Below are 12726 nucleotides of genomic sequence, written 5' to 3'. Positions count from 1 at the left end.
CCAACCAACAATCACCACCATTTGATTTGAGCATGGCCTGCAACTCCTTTATGCTTCTAAAACTCAACCCAATTATTTTCAACTTCTGATTTCTCTTTAGGTAATTGTAAACAAATATTACTTCAGCTTTATTCGCTGAAACATAGGTTTGCGATTTTGACGATCATTGCCGACAGGTATTGATGATGTAATCAGATTTTCATATTTTGTTTTTGCAATTTCTGTTGTTTACATCATATAATTTTCAGTTTGATGGAGGCCAATTAGGACAAGATTATTTTCAATTTCCTAAAAGAACTCTTCCGCCTCCACCGCTGTTCTTAATTGAAGGTAAGCATAATTTGTTTTGACCAGCTTAAGGTGCATAGTTATAATAGGCTTTTTGTAACTAATGATTTTATTTGGGGGGGTTTTTTAATAGTATCCTCCGAGCTATATCTTGTTATGGAAAGTGTTGTCCATAGCTGCTTCGTTTCACTTTCACCGGCTGCTGCTGCTGGCTTTAAGCCATACTTGACACCTAAACCGATTGCATATAAAACCCAAACCCTAACATTTCACAACCTCCTCGCTTTACATTCTCCGCCCATCTCTCTCTCCAAGCCTTCCAAAGGTACCTCCAATTACCACCCTAATTACTTTAATTCCAAGGATTATTATTATTATTATTATTATTATTATTAGAAACTGTGCTAATTCACTAATCAATCATAAACAAATATTACTTACTTCAGCTTTATTCGCAACACCCGCTGAAACAAGTGTATGGGTAATGCAAGGTAATCATTCATACATTTACTATCCGGCGTGTACACCATACCATGTTAATGTTTAAAATTTGAAAAAAACAGATTTTTTTAGTTTACGGAAAGAGGTGGAGGCAATCTCGAGTCGTGTTCAAGAAATCAGGGCTTCTGCTAATCTAGACCAATTAGCAGAACAAGTTGCTAAATTAGAAAAAGAAGCATCAACTGATTCTTTTTGGGATGACCGCGCATCCGCTCAACAAACCCTTATGGCTCTCACAGATGTTAAAGATAAAATAAATCTTCTCAACGACTTTCAAACCCAGGTTTCACTTTTAAACGCTTCAAAGTTGCCGCCTTTACTAGTTGGTACACTGATATTTAACTTTTATTTGTTCAGGTTGGTGATGCAGAAACAATAGTCAACCTAACAGAAGAGATGGACTCAACTGATACTGCACTTCTTGAAGAGGCTGCCACTATTGTCAAAGAGTTTAGTAAGGCGTTGGATAAATTCGAGCTGAGTCAGCTTTTGTCAGGCCCGTATGACAAAGAAGGTGCTGTTATTAATATAACTGCTGGTGCTGGTGGTACCGATGCACAGGTGATTAAGAAAACCTCCACTTATCATTTCATCTTCATATATCATCATCAGCAATGGCCATGAATGATATCACATTTTCATAGTTCTTAATTTGTGAGGATACTTAAAACATCTAACTGTGACAGCTCATAAACATTTATACACCCGCTATTGTTTTGTAAACTAGAATGGACTACTGCAGATGTTTTTTTTTTAATGTGTGTCACTTTTGTAAACTAAAAGTGACAGTTTTGCCCTTTTAACTAATTATCTAAGTAGTCCTTATGTTTTACTTTAGTTACATATTTGGTGTCTAGCAGACTAGCACTACTTGTATAATTAACTCTTAATTTTAATAGCCATTAGTTTGTTTTCCATTTTTTGCGATTTTTTACGGTAAAAATTTATTTATGTACTTAGTTACCAGGGTGAAATTGTCATTTATAAAAATTAAACAAAATTTTTAACAAACTTAGTGTTGGACCCCAAACATGTTACAATTTGAAACCAACGGATTCCAAACCTGATACCTGTTATTTTGTAAAACCACAGGGACCAATTATGTATTTAACTTTTTCTTAGAATTAAAAACGGTTGTCGTTCATGTGATTTGGTCTTTTAGTAATTAGTCCAAAAGTTCTAGTTTGGCTTTTTCATCCATTAGTTCCAATTCTTCTCAATCGAAGCCAGAAATCTAATCGACTGATAAGGCCAAATTAGAACTTTTGAAATAAATGAGTTATTTGGGTCAAACTACATTGACTAAAACCCTATTTAACTCTTTTATAAATTTGGATATTTTTATGCAAAGTTATTTGATAATATTCAGTGCAGGACTGGGCTGATATGCTTCTAAGAATGTTTGTAAGATGGGGAGAGAGACAAAAATACAAAATACGAGTGGTTGAAAAGTCAATGGGAGAAGAAGCCGGGATCAAATCAGCTACAATAGAGGTCGAGGGTCGATACGCGTTTGGATATTTGAGTGGTGAAAAGGGGACGCATCGAATCGTTAGACAGTCTCCTTTTAATGCGAAAGGTCTTCGTCAGGTATTGACTTTTGTTGACTAGTGTTATTAATCAAATGTCTAAAATACCCTCCAATAAGTTGGGAGTTTGTGTTTGTTGATGCAGACAAGTTTTTGTGGTGTTGAAGTGATGCCTCTTCTTCCAGATGATTCATTAAATGTTGATATACCAGAAGAAGACCTGCAAATAGGGTTTTCAAGAGCCGGTGGGAGCGGTGGTCAGAATGTTAATAAAGTTGAAACCGCTGTTCGGATAACCCATATTCCAACCGGAGTAACCGTTCGTTGTACCGGTACTGATTTGTCTTTTTATTAAACATGAGTTTTCTTTGTTAAATCCTTTAACATGAGCCATTTATTCTTTTGGATAAAAATAACCCTAATCATTCTTGACCCGTTTATTGGTAAAAGACTTGAAATTAAGATATGGGTAATTCCACTTTGAGGTCAAATTTCTTTTGGTTTTACTTATAAAGTATCATCTGTTTTGGAAAGCTTTAATGTTAAATAATCTATTTTATCTATTATCGTCGTTATTTTTGTAATCATAATCGATACATTGCTTATTTTATAAAATATATAAAAACATAAACAACAAACATACCTAGTAAAAATCCCACCAATAGCAAAGCTTAAGCAAGGGTCTGGGGAGGGTGGGATGAGGCATCGGTCTTGTGCTTCTAACCACATGAGGTGACAGGTGTACATGAGGCGTAGGTCAAGAGCCTCGAGGCGCTTGCATAGAAACGCCTCTTGTACATGTTTGTGTATCATGAGGTTGTAAATATAGCTTTTTAGGTTGTACAAAGTATTTAATCGTCTAAAGAGGTTTGATTATATTTAATCATGAGGTTGTGCAAAGTGAGAATGCTAAAAGACTAGACCGAATAAGATGGAGGTAGCAGAAATGAGAATGCTACGTTGGATGTGTGGGCACACAAGGCTAGACCGAATAAGAAACGTTGTGTTTCGCGAGAGATTAGGGGTGGCGAACATAGCAGACAAGATAAGAGAGTGGAGATTGAGATGGTTTGGACATGTAAAGAGAAGACAGACGACGAATCCTGTTAGATCCGTAGAAAACATTACTATAGAGGGGAGGAGGGGTAGAGGACGACCGAAATTGACTTGGGATGAGAGGATCAGGCATGATTTGATAGACCTAAACCTCTCCGAGGACATGGTTGAGGATAGGAATTCGTGGAGAAGTAGAATTAAAGTTAAGGATTTTTAGAGAGAATTGAATACCTTAGGGCTTAGACTTAACTTATTTAGGTCACATACCATAATGGTATTTCCCTTACATATATTATTATTATTATAATTATTATTAGCTTTTATATAGCTGTTAATCTGTGATCTTATTATTAATATTATTATAATTAGTAGTAGTTTTTATATAACTGTTAAACTTTGATTTCCTTTATTTTGCTTCATACACATGTACTTAGAGCCGAGGGTCTCTCTGGAAGCCACCTCTTTATTCCTTTGGATAGAGGTACGGTGTGCCTACATCCCACCCTCCCCAGACCCTACTTATAGCTTTGCTGTCGGTGGGATTTTACTGGGCATGATTGATTGATATATGAGGTTGTGCAAAGTATAAAAACGTTTATATAGAGTAAATTACATTTTCTGTCCTGTAGGTCTATCCCAAATTGCAGGTTTTGTCATATAACTAAGGTAATTACAAAGAACATTTATTTCAAAAGGTGTAGCATTTTCGGTCCTTTCAGCTGAAATATAATTGTTATATATTTAAATATTGTTTTTCAACTATGAAATTCTTTTTCACAAAAATATGACGCTAACTTTTTTCGTTAATGGGGGTGTGAAATGAGCAAACAAGTATTCTTTGGTCATCATAAAAATGCGTAGCGCCTCACATATGTGATGCAAGGGCAGTTTGGTCATTTCACACCCCATTAACAGAAAGGTAATGCTGGTTGGTGGAAAGGACTGAAAATGTAATAATGTTTCAAATAAGGATTGTTCTTTGTAATTAATTACCTTAGTTGTAAGACAGAGCCTGCATCATCATCATCATCATCATCATCATCATCATCGTACTTAGTATATCCCACCAATAGCAAAGCTATGGTAGGGTCTGAGGAGGGTAAGTTGTCGACAGCCTTACCTCTACCCTTTAGGAATAGCGAGGCTGCTTGCGGTGAGACCTCCGGCTCGATAGTAGTTTTGCATCAAGTCTTGGACATAGGCACATAACACTCAACCAGCGGGACACCGCCGATTGGTGCATATACTCTTGTCTTTCGGCTATCAACGCCACCACATGATGCCTGATTAACCTCCGCCACTTTTAACGTTGTTTTCAAGAGATTAGTAAAATAACGTCAAAAGAAAAAGCCTGCAATTTGGGTTAATCCCGTGTGCGTCTTCGGCTCTCACCTCAGCTCGGGAGACCCTAACGCCTCATGCTTTTTAAAATCAAGGTCAACACAATTTATAGATCAACTTGAACCATGCATAAATTTCCATTTCACGTATTATTAAATCTTGAATTATTGATTTTCTTGCGTCTCTCTTGCCCCTTTATAATATATTTTTTTAACATTGTGCAGAAGAAAGGTCTCAGCTAGCAAATAAGATCAAAGCTTTAAGCCGATTGAAAGCGAAACTAATATTGATTGCGATAGAGCAACGCGCTTCAGAAATTAAGCAGATACGTGGAGATGCGGTAAAGGCGGATTGGGGGCAGCAAATTAGAAACTATGTGTTCCATCCGTACAAGCTTGTGAAAGATGTAAGAACAGGATATGAGACGACAGATATTGTATCGGTAATGGATGGTGAGTTAGATCCCTTCATTAAAGCCTACCTCCGCTTCAAGTACACTCAATCCATGTAAGGATATGTTTATATTAAAACATCCCTTCATTATTACTTTTTATATAGATTTTAGAATAGGGATCATGTTTAAATATCCCCTCAATAACACTAAAAGTGACATTTTCTTGAGAGAGAGAAACATTCACACAGTTTTTGTTTGGAGGATATGTTTATATTAAAACATCTATAATATAATAATATATGGATGTGTTTTTTGCACTTAGGGCTCTTTACACTTGTTACTAAAAATCATATACTCTTCGCTACACAAACCATTTTGCAAACATGTTGTGTCGAGTTATATTTGAAGTATTATCATTTAATGGTCACTTTACAGTGTCTTTTCTATTATTGGAACACTTTGATGTGTTCTCTAAAACTGTATGGTATGTTCTTTACATCGGACGCTTTGCCGTGGCACCTTGTATGAGCTCGTGGGATCTTTTGATTCCATTTTGTCGAATGCCATTCTGGCTTACAAGAAATATATTATTTTGCGGTTTAAAAGTAAACTATTTATAAACAAAATAAGATTGTAGATGACAATCCTTACCTAAGGTAATAGTTTCTTTGATGTTAATATGAGCTTTCCTCACACACCAAGCACTCAGCTCATAGATCAACACGCTTCCTGTTCCATCTAACGATGCTATCAAAAGGACTTCGTCTCTGATTGGTAATGTTAGGCGAACCCCACGTCCTTCCGTCTCCATAGCTCTCAACGATGCCAAAGCTAACAATCCAAATACTAGGGCCTAGACATTGATATTTTGGGGTTCATTATCAACACTTTAAATTAGTGGCTTCATTGGTTCATCTTTCATCACTCGTTTGGTGCCTTTGTTATTGTAATCAGCATTCCAGGCATGATTGTCATTTGACATTTCAAAGTTGTTCATCCAGGGTGGTTAATCATCGGCATTTGCGGCCTTTGCTGTTTGTGGATAATTTTCGTTTTCATTTATTTTTTTCTTTATTCTAAAATTTGTTTTTTAGAATAAACCCGAATTGATTTGTAGATGGAAATGCTCGGGTTTTTTGTTCACAACAACTCGATCTACCATTTATAAAGCTTGTACATCTTTTAACACCTTTGTTGATGCTTTTAGATCTTTATATTCATTTTTCGTTTCCATTGTAAAACTTTTTAAAAACACATACAAATCTCAACATAAACATGGAAGCTTATTTTTACTTAATGATGTAGTGTTCATAAACTTGATTATTCAAATCAAGTAATTAATTAAGCAGTAAAATTAACTCCTTCCAGTGTAATAACCCTAAATGAGATGAGCCAACCTTCTTCAGATTATACATCTCCACACCCAATAGATTCTTCAATGTTAATCTGAGCTTTCTTCATACTCCAAGCACTCAACTCAGAGATCAATGCACTTTGTTGTTAAATGTAAACAAATGGGCTTCGTCTCTTAACACTTAATGATGGGTAAACCCTAGCTGTGATGCACGTCTTTCCTCCTCCAAAGCTCTCGGCGATAGAATGATCTATCTGTGTATACCCCAAACAAAACTCCATTAGAGCTTAAAATCAAAACCCTTAGAAGAAATGTTTACCCATTAATTACCCACCAAGGTTCGAAGTGAAATATCATGCTGTTGAGGATCAATGTCAACAAATGCTCCATATGTGGTTTTATCAAGGCTATTTCTTGTAGAAGACCTGCAACATAAAAGGTTTTCAACACGTTAAGTAATTGGAGAGAAAAAAAATATCAAGGCAAAAACTAGTGGAAGCTAGATTTAAAAGTGAGTCAAGTCGTCATGGAAAGCAAAAGCTAATCAGCTTTGATCGCTACACATTAGCACAATGCATCATCCATTATTTTGGAATACACAGAAGGAAAATTGCAGTTTGTTCAGTCAAGTCATGGGGGGCATAAGCTAAGAGTCCAAATGGGCCGAATTTGCCTTTCTTTGATGCATCCATCTTTCTTTGATGTAACAATACACCCTACTTAAGGGCCAACGTCCTCGATGGTCACGGCTGGCCCACTCCAGGCCACCACTCCGAGTCCTCGTTGGGCACGGCTGTCTTCCTCCAGGCCACCACTCCGTGGGCCACCACTCCGAGGTTGGCTCTGATACTAATGTTACAAGCCAAACATAAGAACTCAACCCAAAAGACTAGTCTGATAGGTGAGGGAACCCACATCAATTGCCCATACAACCTATGTGGGACAAGTCCCATACATTGCAATGGTTTCAGTCCATGACAATCAGCCTCTTCTAAATTAGTTAGTGTGAATGATATCTTCACATCCGCCTGCCATATAACAAACACGACATACATACAAGAGCCAGAAAGATAATTGGACCTATGAAACATAGTTAAGACTAACCTGCAAAGCACTTATGCCTATAATTTCATGTAATGATCCATCTTCAAGATTCTCATTTTGTAAAGTAGCTTTGTTTTCATGTAACAATTCAATTTCCTCTATTAGCCATTGTATGAGCAGCTTTTGGTTTCTATCAAGCCAAATACTCCTTGGAAATGACTGCATGATATTAATGTCACACCCCGACCAAAGGCGGCGGAACATGCCGGGGTGCAACGATTGCTCATAAGCGCATGACACTATTTAATGCGACACTATTTAACAAACTCATTTCATTTCACAACATCGAAAATGTCACATAACCAAATATTCATAACTCAAATACAACAAAATATAACAAAATATAGCAAATCAAATATTGTTCATTTTTGCTAATATCCTAACGGTATTTGTGATGTTTTCTTCACCGAACTCCATAATCAACCTAGATGCAAACCTGTAACATTTCAAAAAATAAAGTTATCAACACAAAGGTTGGTGAGCAATTCATAAGTTTGAACAATAGATATATAGTATGAAAAGCCACAAAACTAGTATACAAAACCATAAATAATAGCTATAAACTTGGATAAATAGTTATCGCTAACAAGTTAGCGACACCCAACTATAAGGGGTTGCCAAATAGTTTAGGATTTTATAGTTATCGTTAATTGCATTACGTTAACGACACCTTGCCATGAGGGGTTGCCAAATGGTCTAGGATTTATAGTTCCACCATCCAAAAGCGATAAACACATAGTCAAATAAGCATAGAACACCAAATCGAGCAATTATTCAAGTAAGGTATACAACAACGTTTGTGGTTTAAGACCCAAGTATAAAACATTTAGTTTAGATAAGTTGAAATGTCACCCCCAAAATAAAAGATAGAAAACGGGGTATGAAGTTACTCACATTCAAGTAATAAACTTGAAAGATTGATTATTTGGAGATTTGCCGGAACGACGAGTTTAACGTATGAAGCCTAAATAAAAGAAAGTCTTGGATTTAGAAAGGTTGTCTTGAAGATCTTTAAATAGAATAATTGTTGCAAAAACTAATCGATTAAAGTTCAAGGTTTAAAATGTAACTATTTAAGAATTTATAATAATAACCCTTTTAAAAAATGTAAGTTTGCTCAAAACCGGGTTAAAGTATCTAACCTTAATATTTACTTAACCAACGTTAAGTAATAAGATGGGGAAAATGCTAAAATGCAAGTTCCATTAGGCTAAAGATACTAAAACGGGTTTTTAACGAGTGTTCGGGTTGTCGGTTCGGGTCTTGACAGATGGTCGAACCCAAAGTCAACTTTCCAAAATATTAATTGTTATGAGATAACTCATTAAAACATACTAACACTTAACCAAGTACGTAGATCTATTGTTTAGAACTAACAACGCACGTTAAGCGAGTGTTCGGTTTTGTCGGTCCAAACTATGTTATGAGATCAAGTTGATCCAACTATTCCAAGTACTTAAGAAAAATAATTAAAATCAGTTTGTAAACTATTTTTTAAAGAAATATACAAGTCTTGATAACTAAAAACACACTTGTGTGTCTTAAGCGAGTAAAAGTCGGTATAGTTCGGTCTCCATCTCACAAATAGTTCATAGATGGTTTCTACATGCCCAAATATCATAGAACTTGTATATTGGTTTATAAATGAAGAAAACTTAAATTTTACAACAAAAAAGTTAACTACAAGTCTTTTAAGCAAAAGTTTTGGTTTAGTTCGGTTTCCATCTCCCAACGAGTTCATAGATGGATTCCATATGCTTAATATCAAAGAACTTGTAAAAATGATTTTTGAAACTCAAATCTAGCAATAAACATGTTTAAACAACTATTTTAACAAAACTAGTAAACAAAAGTTCGGTTTCCGGTTTGGACTAGTTTCGGTTAAACCGAGGTTAGTCTTATACAAACCCACACCATGGAACTTGTAAATAAGATGAACAAACTAAAGGGTTAGAAGTTAGTCATAAGTGATATGTATAATAAGTTATGTGTGTGTAAATATATATCAAGAACACGAAGTCCTCCATGAAGCCTTGCCTTATGACATTCGAAACTTAACCAACCAAAGTCGGTGAAGTAACAAATAAAGGAAACAAGGGGTGTGTATTATATATATGTTGTACCACCATATTCAAGAGTTAGTAATGTTAGATGAACAAGTTAGAATGAAAGACTATAGTTAGTTTGACTTGAGAAGTCAAAACTTCAAAAATACATAAGAAATAACAACCTTGAATCTATGGAGTTTGAGAGAGTTTTTTGGAGATGTAGCAAGAGTAAAATGAAGAAGATGGGTGTGTATAAATAGGGAAGGAGTGAAGGGTTGGGTATAAAGATTCTTTTATGGTTTGCATAAAAATGGGTATGTTTAAATGGTCAAACAATGCATAATATAAAAAAAACAATATTTTATATATTTTAAATGACAAGATCCAATATTTTATATATTTGAAATGTTCGGGTTACAAACGGGTCGGGTTTACATAACAAAAGTGACCCGAAATTGACGAATGTCACAATTAACATATTCGTCGTCGTAGTATATCCCACCAATAGCAAAGCTATAGTAGGGTTTGAGGAGGGTAAGATGTAGACAACCTTACCTCTACCCTTTAGGAATATAGAGGCTGCGTCCGGTGAGACCCCCAGCTCGATAGTAGTTTTGGATCAAGCCTTAGATATAAGGCACATAACAGTCAACCATTGGGACACCACCGATTTGTGCATGTACCCTTGTCTTTCGGCTATCAGCGCTACCACATGATGCCTGATTAACCTTCTACCACTTTTAACGTTATTTTCACGAGATTAGTAAAATAACATCAAAATTAGTGCAATTTCACTTTTGCACACCCGAAGGTTCACACATATATACATTATATGCGCGCACTGCAACCAGAGCGATATTAGCATATTCATGATTTCATTAAAAAAATGTATGATTAGCAATACAAAGTTTAAAAATGATTACTTGAAGTCCAGACCACCCTTTAGCAGTTTGATCAGCACCAGAATCAGATTCGTTTACCCAAGCCATCAAGATCCTTCTGTTTTTCATAGGTCCAATAAAGGATTTGAAGCATAATACTTACCATGATCAAGTCTCAAACTTTGTTTATTTTTAGAAACAAACTTCTCTTTCACAAGATTGTAATCCCAGTCATGTAGTGGTCCGTTGCTTGATCAAAGAATCCCACCTTTAAGACATGCTTTATTCTAGGGCTAGTTACAATTGTATCGACTCCATTGGTGCTATCAATCAATACCGGAAAGAAATCAAGGCATTCAAACATCCCAATGCCAACAATCTCATGAAGCAGTGATTCGTGTATAGTCCAGTTTACAAAATCCACATATTGGTACAAAACAACCATTCCGTTCCCATCATTCTGACTTCCGATGATGATCCTCCATTTTCCGTCGTCTGCCAGCCATGCAGTGGTCGGGTCTCGGAAGTAATCAGGTTGAATCCCGTCGGGGACGTTTTTGACGAGATTCGTGGTGTACTTGACCCATTCTCGAAGATACGGGTCGGATAAGTCTTTTGGAACGACCACGTTTTGGACTTGGCGGATATGAGAGTCGATTCCGGTGTATAATATGACGTGTAAGGCCCCGATCCTGGTGCCCAACATTGGTGTTGGATTTACTCATAAACACAGTTCTAAATATCATAGTTAATTAAAACTTTCGCGGAAATAATAAAAATCAACCATTTATTAAAAACATTCAATACTTGTCTTTAAAACATAACATAAAGTAGTTTATTATAACATCATGACAAATCTTTTTTGGATGCCAGTCCCTTCAAATCATGCCATGTATCTCTCTCTCAAGTCAGCTGCTTCAATCTATTCACCTGTGTGCATACTAAAAGTCACATACGTTGAGTGAGTTCTAGTATAGAGTAAGAGAGAAATTTCGAGCCAATTAAATATTATAGATAGATATGTCAATTGAGTCTAAGCTTGAGTTTAACTCAGTTATTTTAAATGAGGTAGATTGTAAAGCTCGTAATTTAAATATTTATTATGTAATTGTATAATAGTTGTGTAAAATAAAATTATTATATTTATACAAGTAATAGGCACATGAACCTAGTCAAAGCTCGATCTCGATCTCTGTAAGCTTTGTTGGGTTTAAGGCTCCATAAGTCAATCTCAAATAGTTTACAAACTGTTAGCTCATTCACAATTCGTAAGTATTTAACTTCTTCATGTTTTATTGACACTAATAAATTATGTTTGAAAGACATGGATAAGGACATGAGGCATCAACAATATGCATTATAGTTAGGGTTGTTTACGAGACGAGTCAGGGTGGTTTCGAGCTCGAAATTAAACGATATAGTTCAGCTAGGATTCAACTCGATTTTGAAGCTAAATGCATTTAAGATCGAGCCTACGAGTCGAGCCATGTCCGAGCCGAACCATGGTCGATTTTGGCTCGATTACAAAAATAAGCCAAGTCAGCTCAGGTTGTGTCTCAAATCAAGTTTTTTTTAGCTAGTTTTATTCGAGGTTTTATCGAGCAAGCCACAAGCCTGTGCTTCGAGCCGTGAGCTTTTTGAATAGCGCCTATTTATAGTTTATTGGTGTATTGATTTTATTAATATCAACTATCATCTTTTGGTCTTTGCAGGTCCCAAATAACGAGTTGGCTGATAACGAATCCCACTTTTTATCTCCCAATGATCCGCGACTAACAGAATTCTAACACTGTTAGTTGTAGGTCGCCAGAAAAAAGTTTTTTGTTGGAAATCTCAACATTTTCATCCCAAACATTTTTGTAACCTTAGATCGGACCTTTAGGCACCATTTTCTAGTAAAACACCCCAATTATTGAGACCGCCGAAACTTTAGAACCATCGTTGTAATTGGTTGGTGGTGCTCAAGTGGCGGTGGTTGGTTTGTGTGAGTCAAGTGGTGGTAGTGGTGTTCAGGTTGAGTTTTTTGGCAGTGTGACTTTTCCGGCCAAAAGTGTTTTTTCGGCGACTGCAAGTAACGGCATTATGATTCTGTTAGTCGCGGACCGTTGGAAACAAAAACATTAAAAATGGGACTGTCAACAACCAACTCGTTAGTTGAGGCCGGCAACGACCAAAAGATGATGGTTATGATTAATAAAAACGACGATACATTTGTTTAATAATGATAAAA

General features: G+C 36.1%; 1 protein-coding gene and 1 pseudogene across 3 annotated transcripts; one reads left to right on the top strand and one right to left on the bottom strand.

Annotated features, from left to right (window-relative positions):
* The first annotated feature begins 392 nt into the window (after positions 1 to 392).
* On the top strand, positions 393 to 6647 carry LOC143550611 (peptide chain release factor PrfB1, chloroplastic-like). 2 transcript variants are annotated; one of them, XM_077041229.1, is made up of 8 exons: positions 393 to 613; positions 735 to 779; positions 852 to 1072; positions 1147 to 1350; positions 2164 to 2379; positions 2464 to 2650; positions 4940 to 5121; positions 6497 to 6647. In XM_077041229.1, the coding sequence occupies exons 1-8, from the start codon at positions 445 to 447 to the stop codon at positions 6557 to 6559; spliced, it is 1287 nt and encodes a 428-aa protein (XP_076897344.1). In that variant the 5' UTR covers positions 393 to 444; the 3' UTR covers positions 6560 to 6647. The 2 variants fall into 2 exon arrangements, with proteins under 2 accessions (XP_076897344.1, XP_076897343.1); XM_077041228.1 differs by lacking the exon at positions 6497 to 6647 and having other exon boundaries at positions 395 to 613; positions 4940 to 5226.
* Positions 6648 to 7352: 705 nt separating this feature from the next.
* Positions 7353 to 11202, bottom strand: LOC143550624 (beta-fructofuranosidase, insoluble isoenzyme CWINV3-like; annotated as a pseudogene). Its single transcript, XR_013138361.1, has 4 exons — positions 10539 to 11202; positions 7568 to 7726; positions 7419 to 7491; positions 7353 to 7357 (listed from the first exon to the last, which is right to left on the bottom strand). The product of XR_013138361.1 is annotated as a beta-fructofuranosidase, insoluble isoenzyme CWINV3-like (transcript).
* Positions 11203 to 12726: the final 1524 nt, after the last annotated feature.

The sequence above is a fragment of the Bidens hawaiensis genome, unplaced genomic scaffold (assembly GCF_021521415.1).
Source record: "Bidens hawaiensis isolate Kalapana, Puna unplaced genomic scaffold, B.hawaiensis_p1.1 tig00016116_1, whole genome shotgun sequence".
NCBI lineage: Eukaryota > Viridiplantae > Streptophyta > Magnoliopsida > Asterales > Asteraceae > Bidens > Bidens hawaiensis.
The sequence above is the reverse complement of the archived record's forward strand: the minus strand, read 5'-3'. Positions and strand labels throughout refer to the sequence as shown.